At 35.9% G+C, this 25,790-nt stretch overlaps 2 protein-coding genes across 4 annotated transcripts; both read left to right on the top strand.

The window, feature by feature from the left end:
- Nucleotides 1-2,164: 2,164 nt before the first annotated feature.
- LOC139128900 (transmembrane protein 145-like) lies at nt 2,165-25,254 on the top strand. 3 transcript variants are annotated; one of them, XM_070694599.1, is made up of 13 exons: nt 2,165-2,924; nt 3,381-3,458; nt 4,095-4,175; nt 4,768-4,875; nt 5,740-5,905; nt 6,645-6,716; nt 7,144-7,293; nt 7,725-7,803; nt 8,364-8,537; nt 9,100-9,290; nt 9,495-9,614; nt 9,841-9,989; nt 11,043-11,376. In XM_070694599.1, exons 1-10 carry the CDS (start codon nt 2,799-2,801, stop codon nt 9,191-9,193), a joined length of 1,128 nt encoding a protein of 375 aa, XP_070550700.1. In that variant the 5' UTR covers nt 2,165-2,798; the 3' UTR covers nt 9,194-9,290; nt 9,495-9,614; nt 9,841-9,989; nt 11,043-11,376. The 3 variants fall into 3 exon arrangements, with proteins under 3 accessions (XP_070550700.1, XP_070550699.1, XP_070550701.1); XM_070694598.1 differs by having other exon boundaries at nt 2,166-2,924; nt 8,364-8,533; nt 9,134-9,290; XM_070694600.1 differs by lacking the exons at nt 7,725-7,803; nt 8,364-8,537; nt 9,100-9,290; ... (1 more) ...; nt 9,841-9,989; nt 11,043-11,376 and adding exons at nt 20,740-20,818; nt 21,409-21,578; nt 23,708-23,828; nt 24,067-24,216; nt 24,916-25,254 and having other exon boundaries at nt 2,348-2,924.
- On the top strand, nt 9,571-20,257 carry LOC139128893 (transmembrane protein 145-like). The gene is made up of 7 exons (XM_070694590.1): nt 9,571-9,614; nt 11,043-11,196; nt 15,787-15,863; nt 17,311-17,416; nt 18,406-18,571; nt 19,589-19,660; nt 20,100-20,257. Exons 1-7 carry the CDS (start codon nt 9,571-9,573, stop codon nt 20,255-20,257), a joined length of 777 nt encoding a protein of 258 aa, XP_070550691.1.
- Nucleotides 25,255-25,790: the final 536 nt, after the last annotated feature.

Genomic DNA, 25,790 nt, shown 5'->3' on the forward strand with positions numbered 1-25,790 from the left:
TTTCAGTTCCCAGTGGACATACACACTGTGTAGCAGAAGGCTGTCGTTCAGTTCATGTATGGCCGTCATGCAAAACGTGTCAAAATTCGTCATATATTAAATCGCGTCCACAAAATTCATCAACCCGGCAAGACTTATTTAGAAATAATACGGAAAAAGTTCGAACGCAACCTAAATGCATATTCTCTTACAAACCAAGGCTGAGTTATGTGATTTGGACGAACATGCGACACTCACTTATTGACAGCATTTTTACTGTAAGGTATTCCATATAGAGAAGCGTTATAGAATAAGCTTATAGAATGGGCGCTAGGAAACCTATCTCAGCGATTTATGTATAAGACTCACATTTACGATCGCGATAATCGCCGAAATGTTGTAAATATATTTTATGCCGCTGACGAATGGTACCGAAGATGATCTCGGAACTCTGGCGAGGTTTAATATAGTTACACATTTCGTACTTGACGTCTCTTTAAATCCTACGGATATTTCATAAATCCACGGGTTTTACGGTCAATATTCTGTGCCGTTTTCATTCACTAACTTGGTCGAATCATAAAAAAGTATTGAATCTTTTTTGAATGGCAAATTACATAGGTCATACCTTGCTTGCTCCCCACAACGATTAAGTTCAGACCGACCACTGGTAACTGCAGTATCTCCGGACTTGTACCCAATGATGCATTGTATCTGCCTGCATCTATGGAACTAAAGAAGCAAGGCTTTTACAGTGATATTTATTTTTAGTAAAGTTGAGAATCACCTCGGCCAAATGGTCTTTATTTTGAGACCAACAGAGCGGTACCGAAATATGGCGTCTCTCCCATCCATTCATATGTGTCCTTTTATGAAAAGCACGTGACCCATGTAATGCTTGTGACATGGCTTGGCCATCTGTTTCATCGGTAACGCACCTTGAGCCTTCAAGGCTTGATAAAATTCTAAAAATCACTTTTCATAAACAAATTAATTACCATTTTATCAATATATACTGTAACATACTTCTTTATTAGTTTATCTTATGGTTAATGCCGCAAGCACGGAAAACTTCTTTACTTCCCGAATTTTGAAGTGTGAGCTATTTCGCTTGTGTAAGGTTAGAGTTTATTGCCTCGCTGCGAAAAATTTGTGTCAGTGTTTAGGCTCTCAACGATCACTATAGGGAAAAATTGCGAGACTAGAGCGAGAAAATGACGCTTTCTCGCAATCAGTGAGAATCTGTTCTTATTCTCACCGCTGTCGGTGTGAAATTTTAATCTGCACTGGAGATTGGTGAGAAATGCATTCCTTGGCAATTCCTCGCAATTTTTCCCTATAGTGGATCTCTTATTGTTTGATTGGATTAATTTGTTTGATTCACCTCTGACCTGATGAACTTTACAATCTCCAAATATGTGTGTGTGTGTGTATTTATTTGCAGTGACGGGGTACTACATACCGCCGTACATTAGAAGGGAGGTGAATTACCGTAGTTGGTTCACTCCATGATATCAGCGCCAGTCTGCCAAAGTTTATTATTTCAATATGCAAGTTACTGTGGTTTTAATATTTATACGTCTTGGGACTTGGGATAAGTAACGGTAACTCCACCGTGGGATAAAGTCTTCCAGAACCCCCTCCCTCCCCTGTTAAATCTGTCCAAGTCTTAAAGGTCTCCTCTTTGTTTACTCCACATTTCTATGCAGCCTTCGGTTGCGTCTTCACACTTTGCTGTCATAGAGCCAAGTGTGTATGTATTACCTGATGGTTACTTGACTGTGATAATATCACGCGAGAACGACTTCCTGCAGCACCCTGTGCAGCAAAGAAATCTGCTGGAACTGCAGACTTGTATAGAGATACACAGTTAAAACACAGAGACAAGACATACAAAATTTAACAAATACAGAGAAAACAAATTTAATTTTAAAACTGTCTAAGGTTACAGAAAAAGGATCTATGTCGTTGTTGTCTGTCAACACGGAAGCAGGGTCCACTTTGTGAAATCAAATCATGTTCACAACATTGCTGCCTCCAGATAGGGGCCTAATGATCTCAGTTCTTACACATACGGTTAAATAGAATGTATAATCCGAGGTAGATAAATGGTACATGAATCGGCTGTGGCTGTGGTGGTACGATAGGAATGGCGCCCTCTTTTGGTATGTTGTTAGCTGTTGCTATGTCTCTTTAAAAATGTTTTATACAGAGGTTAGCGCAATAAATAACTCCACTGAGACAATAAAAAGAAATTAAGCAATAACTACAGAAAGATGACCCGAGAAATGTTCCTGCAAACTTGTTTAAGCGATTATCGAATCCGAAATCGATTCTAGCACCGAGCCTAGCTTCAACTCGTCGCTTGTGGTCGCGAACAACATATCGTCAGTCTATGGAGATTTGCATCTTCTGCGGTTGAGGAAGGTCCTGGTTGATGATGGGTAAAATTCCCAATTACCTGAAGTTTCGGAGGCTGGCACTAGTGGCAGCAAAGCGAACGAAGCCATGTAGATTTTGTGAGATCACTGTGCCTGACACTTCGCTTGATCAACGAACAGTGATGCCAACGTCATGCATGATGGTTCCATTCGATGTTCCAATGGTGACGGAGGTGTGACGAAACAAGTTCGCGTCCAAGTTTCGTTCCATCCATTGCTGACGACACGATTTGTTTGCGACGTTGCGACGCGACGCGGAGAACATATTCATTCTTCTCTCAGCACTGTTCAGAGACGAAGGTCCTCTCTTATGCTCTTTCTGATGGAACCAAAACTTCCTAAAGTCAGCGGCATGCTGTGTTTCTATATCGAAATCGCATGATGAAGTCGACAAGTTTGACGTTTGGTAGCATTTGGATGCTAGGTTGTATCCTAGTAATTCAGATGTTTCTCATCGCCCCCGGTGATGCAAAAATCATCCAAGGGCATATGAAAACGGCTTCGGTAAGTTTCAGCATTTTTACGTCAATGCGCCAGGTGTCAGTATTTCTAATCACAGGTCCATCACTGACATCAACTTGTAAACTGGCTGAGTGGTAGAGTAGATGGCGAACTCCACTGGGATAATACGTTTACATAGAGGGTCCAATTTTATCACTGTACAAACTTCCTTCGCCTGAACTAGCATCATTGATTTCTCGGCAGTTGCACGGGACACAAATTACAAGTTATCAGATTAAGTCAGTTGTTATATTACCACAATAAATAACATAGAGGTAACATATTACTGTACTTCCGGCATCCAAAACCAATCAACATTGTTCATTCAACATGATCTGAACTTTGAAAAAGTCACGACTCCAAATTTCCCCAAACACAAACGGGACTTTGGTATGATTGACATATGTATTTCAACTCGTTACTGACTTTGTATACTCCTCTGTTTTCTCTCCTTTTCAGAACTTCAATTTCATTGATAGGTTTTGTTTCCAGCCAAATGAAAAGGGAACACTCCACTATGAAATTAAGTACAAAGCCGTAAGTATCACATTATACCGATAATGTAATTCTCTGACCTTGTACACCAAGTTGTCTTTGTGTTTAGCCATCTAGTAATTCACACCTTGCAAACTTTTAATTTCTATATGAAATTTTGAAACCAATTAAATAATATTGCTTAGTGTGAAATCTCATTGGAAATATGCTTCTCTTACAAACAACTGTTACTACCGGTATGTTTGTTGGCGCAAAGCTATTTCAGTCTGTGTGAGCCAACTTCAAAATGTTAAACGTATTCCATAAACTGATTAGATCCATCTGCAGATTTTATCAGTATATGTCCATGGTTCAAAGGTCATGTGATGGGGATGCCGTACCAAATTGCCTTTAAGTTTTGCTAACTATGAACTGAATGGTGCCCAGAGCTGTTATCAGTAAACTGACAGTCCCAGTGATAATGCAGTGCAGTGGTGTGTTGAGGTGATTTTGTTTACATCCACCACATCTTAGTCTGAGGGGTCAACTTGTTGATATTTTGATAAAGGGATGGGGCAAGAAATTGTCTGTAGGACATGGTCCAAGAAAGTAATTTTTTTAGTTTGACCATCGGGAAATACAAAAATGGTCCATCATAACCACTAGAATCCACTGTACTTTACCTTCTCATTGCTGTAGGAAAACTGTTGTTACAAGTTACTGATGTTTAATGATGAACCTGACCAATGGCCGTATATCCGAAAACATGAAGATACCTTGGTAGGTGTTTTGCTTGCTTTTAGTGAATCAAATGATATTTAAGTAGCTTCCTTTTCAAAAGTTAAGCTATTTCAATTCAAATGTCTATATATGTATATCTAGCATTTTATAAAATTTGTGGAAATAAGTTTTCAGGTCACTTAGAGCGCCATAATATTTTTTCAGAACTTTTGTTTTGTGGTTTCCCTACACTTTCTGCATTGAATCCCTACACTGTAATTTAATGCCAAGTATTTAGCATATCAACACCACCTATATGAGTATAATCTACATTGTTATTGTTGAAAATTGTATTCAAGTCCGGACTAGAATTCATTTTTAAACAATAAACACTGATCACTACACACATATATACAAGCTGTGTTTGACAAAAAGAATACTCAAAATTTCAGCATGACAAACAGATAGGGTCAGACGCAGTATTTGATATACAGAAGCAGAATACTGAAAGACTTGCCACAAGTGACAGCTTATGTCCCTTTGATATGTACCAGTATGCTTATGATATTATGATCCTCTAGGCCAATGCCATGTTTTAGTGTACTACACAGCTTTTTGACCTTTTATTATTTACATCACTCATTCTCTTCAGACTTGTGGTGATAAGAAGGAAGCAATTCCAGGGACTCACAATTCCAAGCTGACATTGACTGATGGGTATAATGGATGCAAGAAAGTGACTGACTCCGATGGCATTGAGGTAATACAGTTTTAGGTCATAAGTTAGCTTCGCCGGTTTGGCTCAATAAAGTTCTCTTTGATACAGGCAAATTTCATGTATTACATTTACATTGTACTGGGATATTGTATTCATTGTGCAAGAACTTTCCAAACCTTCCTATGCCAACAAAAAGATATCAGAAATATCATGAATGAGTCAGAGATTTTTTGGCCACTGCTTCCTCATTACAAGCATTTCAAGCTTTGCATTCATGAAATGTGTGAGACTGTAATACAGTGGTTTTGATATCTAATGGAATAGCTATAGTAACTTGTTGTGTCAGTGCAAGATGGTGGTAACGGACATTTTGGTAGAAGTAATCATCATGCTGAAAATGATCTGAAATTACTTGTTACATTGACTTAAATTCAAATAGAGTATATTCTTTGTGTAGAGCCATTATTAAGTATTTATTAGAACAAGTTTTGCATTCAGATTTTGGAATCTAGTATTAATCCTTTGAGTGCTGTAATTTTTCCCACCAAAATTTTAGTGCAACATTTCACCAATTTTTATGAATTTATCTGTGAGTCTTTTATTAATTTTGGACAAAATGGACATCATTTTCATTGGCTACAGTTTTATCAAATTTCTGTAAAAATCTGAAACAAATTGACTAATAGGTATTTTTATAAAGGTGACAAAAATTGACTTTGGCACTCAAAGAGTTAACAAACTGAAACTGACTTCCTAGCGCCCCTGTTCAATTATCAAATTTCTAGTTATGACCGTACAAGACAAGTGAATTCCAATTGGTAAGATCGTTTTGTAAAGTCAACCATCAGCAATGTCTGACGTCTTGTTGACTGTACTCACCATTATTGTATGAACTCTTTATTTCAGTGGATGCACTGTGTTGGAGGTCGCTCCTTTCAAACACCCCGTGCACGTTGGTGGTACTTGGTGATGAGTAACTGTTATTCTGATGTAGCTATGGACTTTGATTATAACATTACTATGACCAACGGTGTCAAGTTGTGGGATAAACACTTCTCAGCTGATGAAAGATGTAAGTATTGGGAAAGTTATCGCAATACTAGTGATGAAAACCTATCGCATTAGTGCTCATTAAATTAAAGTTAAATGAAACTTGATGATACTGCTTTGATTCATTTTATGACATCAGTAAATTGAAAAAAAATCATGATCTGTGAAATCTATTAATGGTTAAACTGTAAAGGGCACAAAGTTGGCCATTTTTTGTGAATTTTGTTTGATACGAGTATTGTTTGACATGTTGAAAGATACTCAATGAATGGGTGACCATTCATACCGGTATATTCGATCCTGGTTTAAGACACGATAAATGAAACCATTGCGAGAATGAATAAACGATCCATTTATTCATTCTCGCGATGGTTTCATTTATCGTGTCTAAAATCGGGGTAGGATATATGTACGGTCACTCATTCATTCAGTATATTTTAACATGTCAAACAAAACATGTAGTATCTCGTATCAAACAGCATTCATGAAAAATGGCCAAGTTTGTCCTTTTAAAGTAAAACAGACATCACATGTATGATGCAGTCTGAAGACATGGTACTTCAACATTAGGACTAGAGTAGAACAAGAGACTACACAATAGACAAGAACAACACAAATAAAATATATCATTTGATGGACACTCCCTGTACTGAGTAGAGGCTGCATAGAGTGTACTGGTACATCTTCTGTACATTTGAGCAAACATTATTAAAATGTTCCTGTTACTGGTCCTAATTTTTTTCTGATTTTCAATCTTTCAGATATTCTGGAAACCAATTTGGTGTTTATGGTTTTGTATTTCTTCCTGTCTGTGATCACCATCCGATTTTCCAGTAAGTAATGTATATGTCAAAATATTTACTTTTCAAGTTTGTATTGGATGATCCATGTTCTTTTCACTAAGCATTTGTCCAAATGTTTTCTTATCTAGGAATATTTGCTTGTCCAGTAAGTACTGGTCTTGGCAAGTTATAAATAAGATTTTTGTACTCTTACTGATGTTATAGAAAGCATTACTGCACTGAGTGTTTTTCAGGAAAAGGGTGAAAATTTACCTGAATAAAAATTTTAGTTGTTGAATACTTTGTGATTGCTGAATAGCAATGAGAGCGCAGCGTGAATGTGACTTTTAATGAAGCTCACAAGTACGACCATATCATACGAAATAGAGAAATATTCATACTGTAAAGCACACTCACACAATATAGCATTATAAAGGTGATTTAATTTGATTTGAAATACCCTGTGTTGTACTTACAGAGATTCTGTCAGAACGGAGATTTCTACACTCGACATACAAGTTGTTTGCCTTCTCAGTATTGGCAGAATTTTCCAGTTTGTTTCTAATGACAATTGCATACGGCATGTACGGAAAGACCGGTTTACCGTATCCTGGATTGGAAATGTTCGGTAAGTGAATCACAAGTTAGTAGTAATAGGTCACCTGAAATGACAGATATGCCATGTACTGCTTTGTAACTTTTGTGTCCATGCCTCAGTCAATATATTTTATATTACATGAGATTACCCATAAATAAAATTGATGTGCAGGGTAGTAACTCCTGGTGCAGGAATCCAGTACAATAGAATGTAAGGAAACTTATCAATTGGAATGTTACTTCAACTATATTTCTTTGCTTCACAGATATTACACTCAAATGATGACGGGGATCATCCAAGCCCTGACAATATTTTATGAATTTTTGCAATTTTCATAGTTCACATTATTCAATCAACAGAAAAACAAAATCATACTGATTTAAGAGAGTGAATATATGACTTGTGGATTTTATTTAGTTATTTATCTGTTTTTCTTTGTCTATTTTCTTATGTATTCCCAGCAAACTTTATTGAATCAGCAGGAATTCTGGTCTTCATCTTGACAATCATTTTGCTTGGCAAAGGATTTACAATCACAAGGTAGAAAGGTTTTTCTCAAAATCCGTTAATAATCACCACCGACTGGTCAGACCATTGAAAATAAACTTCTCAGTCTGTTATGATTGGTTGCCCTTATCTTTATACCGTGTATCAAACCATATTTGATATTCCTTCAATGAAGGATACTGCTGTGTATTTCACTTTTTACTGAGTATCCTCAAAATTCAAGTTTATATCTGTTGTTGCTAGCAAAGCACCAAATAATACAATTACTGTTCAATGTTTAATTTATTATAAAATGACATTTATAGAACAATTCCCCGTACTTGCCAGCCTAACATACGGTATACAAGATATTTGAAAAAGCATGCATAAGTTACTCAGTCAGGTTGACATAGAGTGCCTTTCACTTGCTTTGTGTCTCTTTATTACTTTTATTTTTTTCACTTTATTGCTCTGCATTGAACTCTTAATTGTTATAAGTTTGTTGTGATTTAAAAAATACCATCAATGTATTTACTCTTTATTTTCACTTGTTGATTTATAAATAAATCAAAGAAAGACTAAAAAAAAAATGACATGTGTTTTCATTTCAACAGAGGTAAACTGAGTGAAGTGAGTTTGACAAAGCTGGCAGTCTTCATGACGGTATACACCATTGTGTACTGTGCTCTGTACTTCTGTGAGGAAACCATGTTTGACCCAAGAGATGTTCTCTACAAATATGAATCTTATGCCGGCTATGGACTGATTGGACTGTATTTCATTGGTAAGTGATTTGTACTGGAACTGGTATGAGGAATTAAATAACAACTAACAAATCAGTGGTTTGTGGAAAGAAATAGCACAGACTACTACAACAATCATCTCATAGGATACAAACTGTTAATAATAGCACACATTAAATGCACTGATGTGTATTTCTTTTAAATTCAATGCTCTTGCCTTTCTGAGAAATTCTTTCACAGTGACTGCCCATTCTCACAGTTCTGCATGACTGGTGAATCTCACCTGACTTCATGATCTCGACATTGATCCGGTATGACTGTGCCATACCATTTTCTTACATTCATCATCATTGGCCATTAATGATACTCTACATGACCTTACATTCTTGTAGTTTTGGTGGTACTGGTATATGATAAGCTTCAATGTATAACACTTTATTTACTGGTAGGAAAATAAGCCATATTTGTTTACAAATATGTGGCATTTCAGGAGAGAAATCTCGGCATAAGATTGCTTATTGTACTTTGTTTAGTAAATTTGTGGATTTGATAACACCAATAAAAACATCACCATATAAGTTAGATAATTCAGTGTTCATGAACATAGCCAATTCACAGTATTATATCATTTCACTGTTCAGGATTTGTATGGACTCACTATGCCATCTACTTCTCCATCAAACATCACCCTGACATGGTAGAATTCTATGTTCAATTTGGTGTGGTATTCTCTTTCTGGTGGCTGGCTACTCCTGTGACTATCCTTGTCTGCAACTATGCTATCGATGCCTGGGTTAGGTAAGTACATACGGTACATGGTCTGTTAGCATGACATGCTGTCAATTACAATGCTTCTCAGTTAATGTATGTATTGCAGAATAATTGCGTTGTTCTACTCTGAATGGAGAAACTATAGTCTGACATTGACACTTAACCCATCTTCATTTATCTTATCCCATCAGCATATAACACAGAGGCTGTGTGTAATATTATCTATTCCAGAGCTAAGGTTGTGAATGCATTGAGAGAGTTGTCATCTGTATTGGACACATCTTCTTCCTGATACTGACCAGACCTAATGCTGCTAACAGGAACTTCCCATTCAACATCAAGACAACACAGGTCAGTGGATTTCAAAAAATATTCCCTCTAGTCTGTGTTCCCTTGAATGTAAGCAACAGCAAAGAAAATGAATGCATTGATTTGAATCCAAGTGTATCAGAGATGTATTTTGAAAAGTCAATATATACTGGTATATGTCCAAAGCGAATCTCTCCTATCATCAATGAGAAATCAATTGTCAATGATCATCTACCTTAGGATAAATTCCAATAATTTTATCTTACAGATTGATAGCCAGAAAGGATATTTTCCAGAAGCGTACACTGGTACCCCATCTGTATTGAAGGCTGAAGCTGGCAGATTTTAGATCTGAAGTTTACCGATCTCTTTGTTACAGACAAAACTCCTAAAGTCAAGCAGGCAGAACAAAGTCAGGTATTTATAGAATCTCTAACTGATAGTGCTATACCTGGTTTCATCATTCAGCTAAATACATTATTACACCAAAAGACATCGTCACACCATGATCCCTTTTGTTTGTAAATTTAATCTGGCAGAACAAAGTCAGGTATTGATGGAATCTAGCTGATAGTGTTATTCCTAGTTTCACCCCTTTACCTAAAGACCTCATGACACCATGATCCTTATTGTTTGTATTTAATCTGTTAGTGAAATGACTGAATTTGCAACAGTTTTAACCCTTTGAGCGACAAAATCTATTTTTCCCCCTTCATAATACAAACCAAGTCAATGTTTCTCAGGTTTTGGCCAAAATTTTGAGAAAAAACTGTAGCCAATGAAATGTGATGTTCATTTGGTCCAAAATAATAAAAAATTACAGAAAAACTCATAAAAATTTAGTAAAATTTTGCACTAAAATTTTAGTGGGAGAAAATTACAGCGCTCAAAGGGTTAAGAAAAAAATGGATGTATTCTTTCGTCTTAATTACTGTTATTGTTCAACTGATAGTTTACAATTAAATGTTTGCTTTGGCATGTGTACAATAAGATATTGCTATCACTGAAACATTGCAACCGCACTGCATTGTATTTTTAACACAATTATATTGACAAAATCTAACCTAAGAATCAAGCTTTGAGTGAAACTTGGCTTTGGTAGCTTTTCATTACCATGGCATTGATATACTCAAGTAAATGAGGATGCTTCTTCCCTGCATGACACATAAAACGTGGATAAGATCTTAGAAGGGACAATTAGAACGGAGATATTTTTGTCACCTTTGTCAATGCACTGTAGTTTTGTTGGAATATTCTCTGTATGTTTTTTTCTGAAATTAACACTTTTTTTCAATTTTAAGCCATGTTCATAGATTTTATGCTAATGTTGCAATATTGATAATTGATAATTTTCTGGCGACTTAAACCTTTCAGTCTGATTTTCTTCTTTCGTTTTTTGAAATGCACACTTCAACAATAACTGATGGCACATTCCCATCATTTTATTCCTGTGTATTTTTTTTCTGACAGGGAGATTCCGCTGTGTCATCAGGCATCACCTTGGATGCATGGATTGAACGGGAAGGTCTGTGGGCACTCAGGAACGTCGTCATTAAGGAATATTAAGGCCGTCATTTTCACCTGGGTCATCTTAGCAACTGTCAAGAGTTTTATACCATCTAGAGTACTTCTTTGGAACACTCACTGCTCAATTGACACTCTCAAAATATCTCATTCAATGTTCCATTTTGTACAGGACATTGCAACCATTATTCTCATTTGACCCGGGCCATCAAACGAAACTGACAAAAGTTCTGCCCCTGTAAATATTTATTGTTAACTTTTAATAAAAATGTACAAAACCAAACATTGCTTGTGTGCGTGTGCTTTATTTAGTAGTTTTCTGTAAACGCCATCTTTTACCAAGACGGTTATTTATGGATGATATAGTATACTGGCATGTTGTATTCTGTCAATTGTTAGATGTGAGGAAAACATGAATAATAAAAAATCACATAAAAATAGTGTAAGGAGAAAATAAAGGGGTGTTACAAGAGATTTCTTGGTGGGCTTGCATTTCATTTTTTTTTCTTGTATCAAAGAGTAATATTTTTTCTTTACTTTTTCACTTTATTTGATTATTTGATCAGGAGGGGGGAATAGAATTTGTTACCAATGATGAGAGTAAAGTTGTTAAAGGGGAGAGTGCATGGTAGTTGGCGATGGATACAGGAAAGGAAGAGAAAATTTGACTTAAAATCGTAGTGGGAGTGCAGAAGAATACAGTTTTCATTCCCTTTTCCAAATTTTTATTTAATTCTAAATGCTAATTCTAAGGCATGGTATAGTTACAGTGAAAACATCCCTGCTTTCAAGATCTCAAAGCAACTTGGTTAGCATGGTGCATGATATTATAAAATATTTGCCATTTGTTTCATGGAAATACTATCTTACAGTAATACAATATAATAAGATTTAGAATGAGAACTGTTTCTAATGTGGAGTTCAACTTTGGGTTGGATTGCATTGGACAAGGCACATACAGTTCATGCCTTGTTGAAGGTGGAAAACTGATTGAAGTGGAATATTAACTTTATGTTTTATAAACAAGATGCTTCGCAGAACCTTGCCGAATGAAATAGTTCCCGATTATGTTGCAGCAGTGTTTGTGTAAGAGATAACTGGAAATGCATGATATGATGATTGTACTGTCGGGAATAGTCAGATCTGACCGTCGTCAGTCTAGTGAAGCAATGACACCGCAGCATCTCACACTCAAAATCCATACCAGCCCTGTGAAGCTGAAGTGAGTATGAGGATGACGCCAATTTTACACTCGCAAGTGTTTATCTCGCCTGAAACACACACAGCAAGTTGACTACAAAGTTGCACATTCCCAAAAAGGCAATTAGGGTAAACTGTTTTACAGAATTTGTTTGGAGACCATGACATGATTAAGCCTCTCCATGGTTTTTCAGTTATTTTGTTTTTAATATACAGAAAGAGTTGGGGATTGATATCTCTCAATCCCTTCCATATTATACTATTATTTGTCCGAAAATGAAAAATAAGGAAGGTCGGGAAGAATGATCAAATAATCAAATTCTGATTCTCCGGCATCTTGTGTTACCTTCATTCATTCTGTCTGTATCAGTTTTGTGAAAAGCATACCAAGCAATTAATACTGTTTAGCAAATAATTTATTTCTAGGCAGCCTTAAATTCAAGTAGATACCAAACTTATTTCACACTACATTTGTACATTTGGTCTTTCTTGGATACTTCTTGTATCAATGATACATGTATGCATTGAACAACATTTCATCTACTGATTTTGCCTGCATATTACAACACTATTTGCTACAGGTTTCTGGATATTTAGGTGTCATAATTTCTTTCGAGAGAGTGGAGGTACCATAGCTAAAGAAAAGTGACTTTTGTGTTGAAGAATGAATTATGCAGAGTTCGAAGTGTGAGTCATCGCTAAAGGAACGAGTCAAGCGTTGACTTTATGACCTGAAATGATACAGACGGGTTGAAATTATAACTATCAACAAACGACAGTACAAATATCTATCGTAGATTTCATGAAAATGTGTCAGCGAACTTTCCCTCCTTCAATCTTTGCTTCATCGTCATGTTGGTTTTTTGTGAGTCTAAATTTGAATTTATACAAATTTAATGTTAAAAAATGATCAAGTCATTAAAACCTAAGTTAATGACAGTGACTTTCTCTAATACATATTTGTTGATGTGTCCGTCATGAAAACTGATGGTAAAACAATATGTATACTCAGTAGGTAATCCGACTACCCATTTTCTAAACCTGAAACTTTCACTCGTTTTTACAGGTTTTGCTCATAAAACTCATCATATTTTGTGAGATACATGCACTAAAAAGTGAAAGTGCATATAAACCGATGAATGGATTTATCAAACTTGATAGCCAAGCTGTAACCACTCAGAAGTGTTCTTGTTGTTAAAAAATAGATTCGTTTGTCTAATTGAGATTAAAGTGTCATGTCAGTAAAAATGTCAATCTGCGTGGTTGATTTAAATCTGCGGGATCTGCAGGTTTTTAAGTACCAATCGGAATAACAGCCTGATTGTTCAAGTACTGACTTGGTCCTGTTCTAATGAGGGAAGGGAAATACAACAGCGCAGAGACAGCACAGGACTGCGATGGAGACATCAAAGACTGAAAGCGAATCTCCAAGCAGACCTTTAAAACAAATGCATATATTTCGCAGTTAAGTCACCCTTGCGTTGCCACCACACCTGCAACACGATGGCAGAGGTGTTGGATTTCACACCGACAGCCATAAAGTGCAGGTCTAAATGGGTTTAGATTAGAATTAATTCACTCCACTGTCCATATCAATAAACAGTACATGGTATTGAAATCGTATTTGAAAACAGACGAACAAGAACAAATTTGCTAATGAAACTTTTTAAGCAAAGTGTTAAAGCTACTGAGTAAGAGCGACGCTTTTTTCAGTATTATTTCCATGCTGGTTTTATGTTATCCTCCCATAAGGCTTTCACCGCTTTGATTTGAATCAAACTCTCATGTTTTCTACGATGAAGTTTTGACCGATACTGTGCTCATTTAATTCTTCCTTTCCATGTAAGCTTAGCTATAGGCCTACTAAGAAAGTGGTCAAAAGTGTAAGTATACAGCTGCTACCTGTACGGACTTAAGGCTACTTTGCCAGATATTAGAGAAAAAGATGCACATTGCCAAAGGAATAGTGGTGATTCCGCCAAACTATTTATTTATTTATCTATTTATTTATTTATTTATTGCAGCCTATTTTACACTTCAGGCGCAAATGCATTTGTGAACAATGGCAAATCATTCACTGAACACTGTCAGCACTGAAGGATCCAATTTTTAAAATCAAATAACGTTCGCAGTATTACTGCTTATGCTTCTACATTGATCGCATATAGGCCTACATGTAAAATATGTACAGGTGAATTGGAAAATGCCGAAGTTGTGGCTGCGGTTGACTAGCCCAGTGGAAGGGCGCCCTCTTTTGGAATGTAGTGAGCTGTTGCAATTTCTCGTTTAAAAGTGTTTTTATACAGAAGTAGGCACAAAAGTAATTGCACTAAGATATAAAAGAAAACAATAGCGATAAATTCAGAAAGAGTTCCGAGAAATATTCTTTCACGCTGCTTTTAAAAGGACAAAAAATAACGACCAAAAAATCCAAACCATTATAATACTGAGCTTAGTTTCAACGACGCCGTCCGTCGTCTGGTCGCGAACTATAATTTGTCTGTCTGCGGAGATTTGCATCTTCTGCCGTTGAGGAAGGACCTGTTTGATGATGGGTGAAATCCTCAATTATCTGAAGTTTCGGAGGCTGGCAGCAAAATTGATGAAGCAATGCAGCATTTGTAAGATCACAGTACCTGACACTTCGCTAGATAGACGACCAGTGATGTTATGAAGCCATGGCCCGGCTTGATGGTTCCATTCGATGTTCCGATGGTGACGACAACAACTTTGCGTCCAAGTTTCGTTCCATCCATTGCTGACGACACGATTTGTTTGCGACGTTGCGACGCGACGCGGAGAACATATTCATTCTTCTCTCAGCACTGTTCAGAGACGAAGGTCCTCTCTTATGCTCTTTCTGATGGAACCAAAACTTCCTGAAATCCGCGGCATGCTGTGTTACTTTGTCGAAATCGCATGATGAAATCGACAAGTTTGACGTTTGGTAGCATTTGGATGCTAGGTTGTATCCTAGTAATTCAGATGTGTCTCATCGCCCCGGTGATGCAAAAATCATCCAAGGGCATATGAAAACGGCTTCGGTAAGTTTCAGTATTTTTAGTCAATGGTGTCAGTATTTCTAATCACATGTCCCCATCAGCTGTAAACTGGCTGGTCGAGTAAATGGTGCACTGTAAACCGCGATTCACATGGAGGATGCAATTTTATCACTGTACTAACTTTCTTTGCCAGAACTAGCGTCATTAATTTCTCGCCGCACGTACTGCACCTGTGCGGGACACAAATTGCAAGTTATCAATGAAAAGTCAGTTGTTATACTACTGCAATAAATAACATAGAGGTAGCATACTGTACTTCCGGCATCCAAACCTGCAATCATCATTGTTCATTCAACACGGTGTGAACTTTGAAAAGGTCACGACTCCAAATTTCCCTAAACCACAAACGGGACTGTGATATTATTGACTTATGTATTTCAACTCGTTGCTGACTTTGAATATAAATCCTCTGTTTTCTTCCTTTTCAGAACTTCAATTTCATTGATAGGTTTTGTTTCCAGCCGAATGAAAAGGAACGCTCCACTATGAAATTAAGTACAAAGCTGTAAGTATCATCATACTGATAATGTAATTCTCGTGTTCTGTGTGTTTAGCTATCTATAATTCACACCTTGAAAACGTTTACAGTAATTTCTAAATGAAATAATAAAATCGATTAAAATAATATTGCTTACTGTGAAATATCGCATTGGAAATATGCCTCTCTTATAATAAAACAATTACAGAATACCGCTTTAATTTTAATATCTGTTAACGTTACTATTGGTATGTTTGTTGTCACAAAGCTTTTGGAGTCTGTGTGAGCCAACTTCAAAATGTGAAACATATTCCATAAACTTATCAGTTGACATCCATCTGCAGATTTTGTCAATCTACTTCCAAGGTTCAAAGGTCATGGGGATACCATACCAAATTTCCTCAAGTTTTGCTTACTAAGAACTAAATGGTTCCCTGAGCTGTTATCAGTAAACTGACAGTCCTAGTGATAATGTAATGCAGTGGTGTGTTGAGGTGATATTGTTTACATCCACCACATCTTAGTCTGAGGGGTCAACTTCTTGATATTTTGATAAAGGGATGGGGCAAGAAGTTGTCTGTAGGACATGGTCCAAGAAAGTAATTTTTTTAGTTTGACCATCGGGAAATACCAAAATGGTCCACCATAACCACTAATCTACTGTACTTTACCTTCTCATTGCTGCAGGAAACTGTTGTTACAAGTTACTGATGTTTAAACCCTTTCACCACCATGGTTTGTTCCAATCCATTGTTTTCTATGGTAAAGTTGGACCTGTATACAGGGAACTGGGGGTGAAAGGGTTAATGATGAACCTGACCAATGGCCGTATATCCGACAACATGAAGATACCTTGTAGGTGTTTTTGCTGGCTTTTAGTGCATTAAATGATATTTAGGTAGCTTCCTTTTCAAATGTTAAGCAGTTCCAATTCAAATTTCTTTACGCATATCTAGCATTCATAAATTTTAGAAAATTTGTGGAAATAACTTAAAGTTTTGAGGTCACTTAAAGGGACATATAAAGCTGTAACTTGTGGCAAGTTTTTCAGTATTCTGCTTCTGTATATTAACTATCGTGTCGACCCTAATCCATTTGTCATGCTGAAATTTCAAGTATTGTTTTTGTCAACGCAGCTTGTATGTTTGTAGTGATCATTGTTTATTGTTCACAAATGAATTCTAGTCCAGACTTTAATACAATGTTCAACAATAACAATGTAGATTATACTCATATAGGTCGTGATGATATGCAAATTAATTGGCATTAAATTACAGTGTAGAGATTCAATGCAGAAAGTGTATGGAACCACAAACAAAAGTTCTGAAAAAATAGCCAACAGATACAGCTTGTGGAGCTTAATATGTATCGGTATGCTTATGAGCTAATGAGCCTCCAGGGTAATGCTTTGTTTAGTGTACTACACAGCTTTGTGAGCCTTTATTCATTTATTAGATTTGTCACTTCTCTTCAGACTTGTGGTGAGAAGAAGGAAGCAATTCAGGACTCACAATTCCAAGCTGACATTGACTGATGGATATAATGGATGCAAGAAAGTGACTGACTCTGATGGCATTGAGGTAAATGAGTTTTAGGTCATCAGTTCGGCTGACTTGCAGCGTGTTTGCAAGGTTATATCTGATTGGTCGATTGTCATTATTCACAGCAACTTAGGGAGTTTATTTTCATTATTCAATTATAATGGTGAGATTCTGCCAACCAATTGGATAAAAGCTTTCAAATCGCTGCAAGTCCCCCCATCAGTTAGCTTCTCCAGTGTGGCTCAATAAAGTTCTCTTTGATACAGGCAAATTTCACGTATTACGTGTACATTGTACTGGTATATTGTATTGATTGTGCAAGAACTTTCCAAACCTTCCTATGCTAACAGAAATATCATTGAATGGGTCAGAGGAGAGACTCTTTGTCCACTGCTTTTTCCTCATCACAAACATTTCAAGCTTTGCATTCATGAAATGTGTGAAAATGAGACTATGGAGAAAGGAAAGACTATTTTCCAGAAATACATATGTTATAGACTGAAACACAGTGCTTTGATATCTAATGGAATAGCTAGAGTAACTTGTCATATGTCAGTGCAAGATGGTGGTAACTGACATTTTGGCAAAAGTATTTATTATGCTAAAGTTTTTGCATTCAGATTTTGGAATCTAGTATTAACTCTTTGAGTGCTGTAATTTTTCCCACCAAAATTTTAGTGCAACATTTTACCATTTTTATATATTTATCGGTGAGTCTTTTATTAATTTAGGACAAATGGACATCATATTTTATTGGCTACAGTTTTTTATCAAAATTTCGGTAAAAATCTGACAAAAATTGACTAGGGCATATTTTATAAGGTGACAAAAATTGATTTTGGCACTCAAAGGTTAAAAAACTGATTTTTTCTAGCGTCCCTGTCAATTTCCTCAAATTTTCTAGTTATGACCTTACGACACAGTTGTGGTATATTCCATTCCTAAGGTTGTTTTGTACAGTCAACCATCAGCAATGTCTGAAGTCTTGTGGACTGTACTCACCATTATAGTATGAATTTTTTTTTCAGTGGATGCACTGTGTTGGAGGTCGCTCCTTTCAAACATCTCGTGCACGTTGGTGGTACTTGGTGATGAGTAACTGTTACTCTGATGTGGCTATGGACTTTGATTATAACATTACTATGACCAATGGTGTCAAGTTGTGGGATAAACACTTCTCAGCTGATGAAAGATGTAAGTATTGGGAAAGTATTGCAATACTGTGATGAAAACCTACACATTAGTGCTGAAGTTAACTGAAACTTGATGATATACTGCTTTGATTCATTTTATGATATTGATGTCTCAATGACATCTCAGTAAATTGAAAAAAGTTATACTCGTTAACCTTTGAGTGCTGTAATTTTTACCCACCAAAATTTGAGTGTAACATTTTACTAATTTTTATGAAGTTTTCTGTAATTTATTTGATAATTTTGGACCAATGGCCATAAAATTTCATTGGCTTCAGTTTTTTCAGTTTTTTATTGAAAAATTGGCAAAAATCTGAAAACATTTACTGGGTACATTTTATAAAGGTGACAAAAATTGACTTTGGCGCTCAAAGGGTTAAATAATGAATGGTTAACAAGCATTTTTATTTTCATTGTTTTTGTATCTGCTTCGTTCTTGCTATGGTTTTGGAGGATAGGTTAATTGTATTGGAATCCCTGGAAGCATTCGTGTTGTCCTGTAATACAGTTGTATTGATATTCTCAGGGGAACCTGGTAACATGATTTGAGAACTCTTTACGGGGACAAAGTTGGCCATTTTTCATGAATTTTGTTTAATACAAGATACTATATTGTTTGCATGTTGAAAGATACTGAATAAATGGATGACCATACCGGTATATTTGACCTGGTTTTAGACAAGATAAATGAAAGCATTGCGAGAATGAATAAATGATCATGACCATTTTTCTTTCTTGCGATGGTTTCATATATCGAGTCTAAAACCGGGGTCAAATATATGCATGGTCACGCATTCATTATTATCTTTCAACATGTCAACAATATATGTAGTATCTTGTATCAAACAAAATTCATGAAAAATGGCTGACGTTGTCCTTTTAAAGTAAAATGGAAATCACACATATTGTAAAGTCTGCATCGACGGAATAAAGATGTGGTACTTTAACATTAATTAGGAGTAGAACAAGAGACTACCTATTACTGGTCCTAATTTTTTTCTGATTTTCAATCTTTCAGATATTCTGGAAACCAATCTGGTGTTTATGATTTTATATTTCTTCTTGTCAGTGATCACCATGCGATTTTCCAGTAAGTGATCTGTCAAAATATGTACTTTTCCAGTTGGTATTTGATGAACAGTGTCTTTTCACTAAGCATTTGTCCAAATGTTTTCTTATCTAGGAATATTTGCTTGTCCTATAAGTACTGGTCTTGGCAAGTTATAAATAAGATTTTTGTACTCTTACTGATGTTATAGAAAGCATTACTGCACTGAGTGTTTTTCAGGAAAAGGGTGAAAATTTGCCCGAATAAAAATTTTAGTTGTTGAATACTTTGTGATTGCTGAATAGCATTGAGAGCGCAGCATCAATGTGGCTTTTAATGAAGCTCACAAATACCGGTACAACCATATCATATGAAATAGAGAAATATTCATACAGTAAATGCACACTATGCATGTATTCACACAATATTGATTATAAAGGTGATTTAATTTGATTTCATATACCCTGTGTTGTACTTACAGAGATTCTGTCAGAACGGAGATTTCTACACTCTACATACAAGTTGTTTGCCTTCTCAGTATTGGCGGAATTTTCCAGTTTGTTTCTGATGACAATTGCATACGGGATGTACGGAAAGACTGGTTTACCGTATCCTGGATTGGAAATGTTAGGTAAGTGAATCACAAGTTAGTAGGGAGGTCAGTTGAAATGACAGATGTGCCATGCACTGCTTTGTAACTTTTGTATCCATGCCTCAGTCAATATATTTTATATTACATGAGATTACCCATAAATAAAATTGATGTGCAGGGTAGCAACTCCTGGTGCAGGAATCCAGTACAATAGTATGTAAGGATTTACTTATCAATTGGAACGTTACTTCAACTATAGTTCTTTGCTTCCCAAATATTACAGTCACATGATGACAAGGGGATCATCCAAGCCTTGACAATATTTTGTGATTTTTGCAGTTTTTGTAGTTCATTTTATTCTATTGACAGAAACAAAATGATATTGCTTGAAATGAGTAAATATATGACCAATGGATTTTATTTAATTAATTAATTAATTAATTAATTATAATTAATTTATTTATTTCTTTATTTATTTATTAACTTATTTATCTGCTTTTTCTTTGTCTATTTTCTTATGTATGCCCAGCAAACTTGATTGAATCAGCAGGAATTCTGGTCTTCATCTTGACGATCATTTTGCTTGGCAAAGGATTTACGATCACAAGGTAGATAAGTTTTTCTCAAAGTCCATTGAAAACCACAATTGACTGTTAAGATCATGACAATAAACTGTTCAGATCATTGATAATAAACTACCCAGTCTGTTATTATGGGTTGCCCTTATCTTCATACCGTGTATTCAAACCATATTTGATTTTCTTCAATAAAGAATACTGCTGTGATATTTCACTTTTTACTGAGTGTCCTCAAAATTCAAGTTTATATCTGTTGTTGCAAGCAAAGCGTCATGATAATACAATTACTGTTCAACGTTTAATGTATTACAAAATGAAATTTATAGAAGAATTCCCGTACTTGCCAGTCTAACATATACACGGTATTTGAAAAGCGAGCATAAGTTACTCAGTCAAGTTGATATACAGTGCCTTTTACTTGCTCTGTGTCTTTCTTTTACTTTTATTTTTTCACTTTATTGCTCTGCATTGAACTCTTAATTCTTTTACATTTATTTCAGCCCAATAAGCTTGTTGTGATTTAAAAAATACCATCAATGTATTTACTCTTTATTTTCACTTGTTGATTTATAAACAAATCAAAGAAAGACTAAAAATCACATGTGTTTTCATTTCAACAGAGGTAAACTGAGTGAAGTGAGTTTGACAAAGCTGGCAGTCTTCATGACGGTGTACACCATTGTGTACTGTGCTCTGTACTTCTGTGAGGAAACAATGTTTGACCCAAGAGATGTTCTCTACAAATATGAATCTTATGCCGGCTATGGACTGATTGGACTGTATTTCATTGGTAAGTGATTTTTCCTGGAATTGGTATGCGGAATAAATACCAACTAACAGTTTAGCGGTTTGTGGAAAGAAATAGCACAGACTACTACAACAATCATCTCATAGGATACAAACTGATAATAATAGCATACACATTAAATGCACTGAAGTGTATTTCTTTCAAATTCAATGCTCGAGCCTTCCTGAGGAAATTCTTTCACAGTGACTGTCCATTCTCACAGTTCTGCATGACTAGTGAATCTCACTTGACTTCATGATCTTGACATTGATCTAGTATGACAGCGCCATACCATTTTCTTACATTCATCATCATTGCATGGTCATTGTCATGATCTCTACATGATCTAACATTCTTGTAGTTTGGGTGGTACCGGTATATGATAAGCTTCAAAGTATACCACTTTTACTGGTACCGGTAGTGTTAGTGTTTGTTTGTGGCATTTCAGGAGGGAAATCTTTGCATAAGATTGCTTATTGTACTTTGTTCAGTAAATTTGTGGATTTGATTACACCAATAAAACATCACAATGTAAGTAAGATCATTCAGTGTTTATGAACATAGCCAATTCACAGCATTATATCATTTCACTGTTCAGGATTTGTATGGACTCACTATGCCATCTACTTCTCCATCAAACATCACCCTGACATGGTAGAATTCTACGTTCAATTTGGTGTGGTATTCTCTTTCTGGTGGCTGGCTACTCCTGTGACTATCCTTGTCTGCAACTATGCTATCGATGCCTGGGTCAGGTAGGTGCATACCGGTACATTTTCTGTTAGCATTGACATGCTGTCAATTAGAATGCTTCTCAGTTACTGTATGTATTGTAGAATAATTGTGTTGTTCTACTCTGAATGGAGAAACTATAGTCTGACACTGACAATGAACCCATCTTCATTTATCTGATCCCATCATTAAGCTAATCACATCCTCATTGAATCCCATCCTCATAATCTAATTGCATTCTTATCAATCTAATCCCATCTTTATGCTAATCCCATTCTTATTGAGCTACCCTTTCACCCTTGAGTATGATCTCAGCAACTTCTCAGACTGCTTCCCTTCAAAGACGGCCAAATTTGTCTGAGGAGCAGTTGTACGTATTGTAAAGTTTAATGGTTGAGTTGTATGACATAAATCCTTCCCTGTAGCCCTGATCAGGCACAGACCACTAATTTCCCATAGGCCACCACAATAGCGTTGAGCTCAATTTTCCTATTTTAAAACATTCAGCGACAGGAATCCTCTTGAGGGTGTTAGATCAATGTCAGCGTGACTACTGTTGAATTTTTTGTATGTGCATGTCCACGGAAATTTTTTGATAGCGATGAAAATAGCGCCCTCAGTGGTGTTTTTGACAAAATTCAGGCTTATTGTTATGATTTCTATGGGCCTTAGAACTCTCCATATTACCGCAGAATGCTTCAGCCATTATTCTTAACAGTCTGCATTTTGATTCAGGCAGAAAAATATCTTTACAAAAATTCTTGACATTAAAGTTCAAACTAAACAAGCATCCATGCAGGTATCAAAATTTCGTGTCTGCACTATTTTTCTTCCAAACTATCTTCGTGGGTAACGAACCTGGAAGTGAATTAGTGGTCTTGTGCCATCAAGAGATAATTTCATAAATGACAATGCTAGATTCTGCAACTTGGGTCTCAATGGATATTTGTAAAGTTAAATTTATTTTGTTTAGTGGAAGATTGTTATGCTCAATCTGATGAGTAAACTTGAAAGAAATGTCTGCAAACTACATGCACTTCAAGACCTTAGCTAATGTTATTGAATGCTGATTGCTTAAACCTGAAAATTTCTATGATTTAAACATACCCTACCACTGGGGAGCCATTTACTCTACACACTGTCTTAATATTAGCTGTTCACACAATTCCAAATTTTTAGTGAGAACTCAATCTGAATCTGGTTTAAGTATGATAATCAGTTTTCTTGCTACTGTCAAAAATTCCTGACCAGTATTTACCGGTATATGCATCACATCAGCTCTGCCATGAACAGTAGCATTCAAAGATACCCAGTCATGGCAGCGTCCATGCGCTGTACATTCTTGTTATTATTTGATCAGCAAATAAAACAGTAGCTGTATGTAATATTATCTATTCCAGAGCTAAGGTTGTGAATGCAATTGAGAGAGTTGTCATCTGTATTGGACATATCTTCTTCCTGACACTGACCAGACCAAATGCTGCAAACAGGAACTTTCCATTCAACATCAAGACAACACAGGTCAGTGGATTTCAAAAAAATATTCCCTCTAGTCTTTTTTCCCTTGGATACAAGCAAAGATGAAAAAAATGAATGCATTGATTTGAATCCAAGTGTTTCAGAGATGTATTTTGAAAAGTCAATATATGTCATCAAAAATGCAGTATATGTCCAAAGCCAATCTCTCCTGTCATCAATGAGAAATCAATTGTCAATGATCATCTACCTTAGGATAAATTACAATAATTGTATCTTACAGATTGATAGCCAGAAAGGATATTTTCCAGAAGCGTACAGTGGTACCCCATCTGTATTGAAGGCTGAAGCTGGGCAGATCACCAATCTGAAGTTTACTGATCTCTTTGTTACAGACAAAACTCCTAAAGTCAAGCAGGCAGAACAAAGTCAGGTATTTATAGAATCTAACTGATATTCTTATTCCTAATTTCACCCCTTTGCCTAAAAACATCATTACACCATGATCCTTATTGTTTGTATTTAATCTGTTAGTGAAATGACTGAATTTGCAACAGTTTTAATCTTTTTGTGAAGTGTTTTTAAGAAAAATATGGATGAATTCCTTCAGCTTAATTACTGTGTTATTGTTCAACTGATAGTTTACAATTAAATGTTTGCTTTGGCATGTGTAAAGTAAGATATTGCTATCACTGACACATTGCAACCACACTGCATTGTACCGGTATTTTAGACACCACTGTATTGTCGAAATCTAAGCTAAGAATCAAGCTTTGAATGAAACTTGGCTTTGTTGGCTTTTTGTTACCATGACATTGATATACTCAAGTAAATGAGGGTGCTTCCCCCCTGCATGACACATAAAATGTTGATAAGATCTCAGAAGTGACACATTAGAACAAAGATGTTTTTTCACCTCTAACATATGCTGTACTTTTGTAGGAATATTCTCTGTATCTTTTTTCTGAAATTCACACATTTTTTTCAATTTTAAGCCATGTTCATAGATTTATGCAATTGAAAACTGTTCAGTCTGATTTTTCTCCTTTCATTTTTAGAAAATGTCACTTCAACAATAACTGATGGCACATTCCCTCTCATTTAATTCCTGCATGTTTTTTTTTTCTGACAGGGAGATTCCGCTGTGTCATCAGGCATCACCTTGGATGCATGGATTGAACGGGAAGGTCTGTGGGCACTCAGGAACGTCGTCATTAAGGAATATTAAGGCCATCATTTTCACCTGGGTCATCTTAGCAACTGTCAAGAGTTTTATACCATCTAGATCATTTCTTTGGAACACTCGCTGCTCAATTGATAGGCAGAAAACATCTCATTCAATGTTCCATTTTGTAAAGGACATTGCAACCATTAATTAATCTCATTTGACCCGGGCCATCAAACAAAACTGACGAAAGCTCTGCCTCTGTAAATATTTATTGTTAACTTTTAATAAATGTACAAAACCAAACATTGCTTGTGTGCTTACACTTCATTTAGTAGTTTTCTGTAAACACCATCTTTTACCAAGACTTTTCTAATGGATGATACTGGCATGTTGTATTTGGTCAATTGTTAGACCTGCGAGCAAAACATGAGTTATAAAAAAATTACATAAAAATAGTGTGAGGAGAAAATAGAAATGTGTTAAAGAGATTTCTTGGTGGGCTGGCATTTCACGTTTTTTGATTTTATAAGTGAGTGGTGCTTTTTTATATTTGCTTATTTGATCAGAAGGGGAATAGAATTTGTTACCAATGGTGAGAGTAAAGTTGTTAAAGGGGAGAGTGCATGGTGGTTGCCGATGGATATAGGTTAGGGAAGAGAAAATTTGACCTAAAATCGCAGTGGGTCAGCCCAGATGAATACAGCTTTCTTTCTTTCCCTTCTCCAATTTTTTATTTAATTCTAAATGCCAATAAGCATGGTATAGTTACAGTGAAAACATTACCTCGAAATGACTTGGTTTGTGGTGCATGGTATTATAACATATTTGCCATTTGTTTT

This window comes from Ptychodera flava, unplaced genomic scaffold, assembly GCF_041260155.1.
Source record: "Ptychodera flava strain L36383 unplaced genomic scaffold, AS_Pfla_20210202 Scaffold_77__1_contigs__length_564769_pilon, whole genome shotgun sequence".
NCBI lineage: Eukaryota > Metazoa > Hemichordata > Enteropneusta > Ptychoderidae > Ptychodera > Ptychodera flava.

Coding starts and splice junctions, on each gene's coding strand:
- LOC139128900 (XM_070694598.1), top strand. CDS start 2,799: ATGATGAAGTCGACAAGTTTGACGTTTGGTAGCATTTGGATGCTAGGT. Junction 2,925..3,380: donor GGCATATGAAAACGGCTTCG/GTAAGTTTCAGC, acceptor TCTCCTTTTCAG/AACTTCAATTTCATTGATAG. Junction 7,294..7,724: donor TCCTGGATTGGAAATGTTCG/GTAAGTGAATCA, acceptor ATGTATTCCCAG/CAAACTTTATTGAATCAGCA.
- LOC139128893 (XM_070694590.1), top strand. CDS start 9,571: ATGCTGCTAACAGGAACTTCCCATTCAACATCAAGACAACACAG. Junction 17,417..18,405: donor CTGACTCTGATGGCATTGAG/GTAAATGAGTTT, acceptor TTTTTTTTTCAG/TGGATGCACTGTGTTGGAGG. Junction 18,572..19,588: donor CTTCTCAGCTGATGAAAGAT/GTAAGTATTGGG, acceptor TCAATCTTTCAG/ATATTCTGGAAACCAATCTG.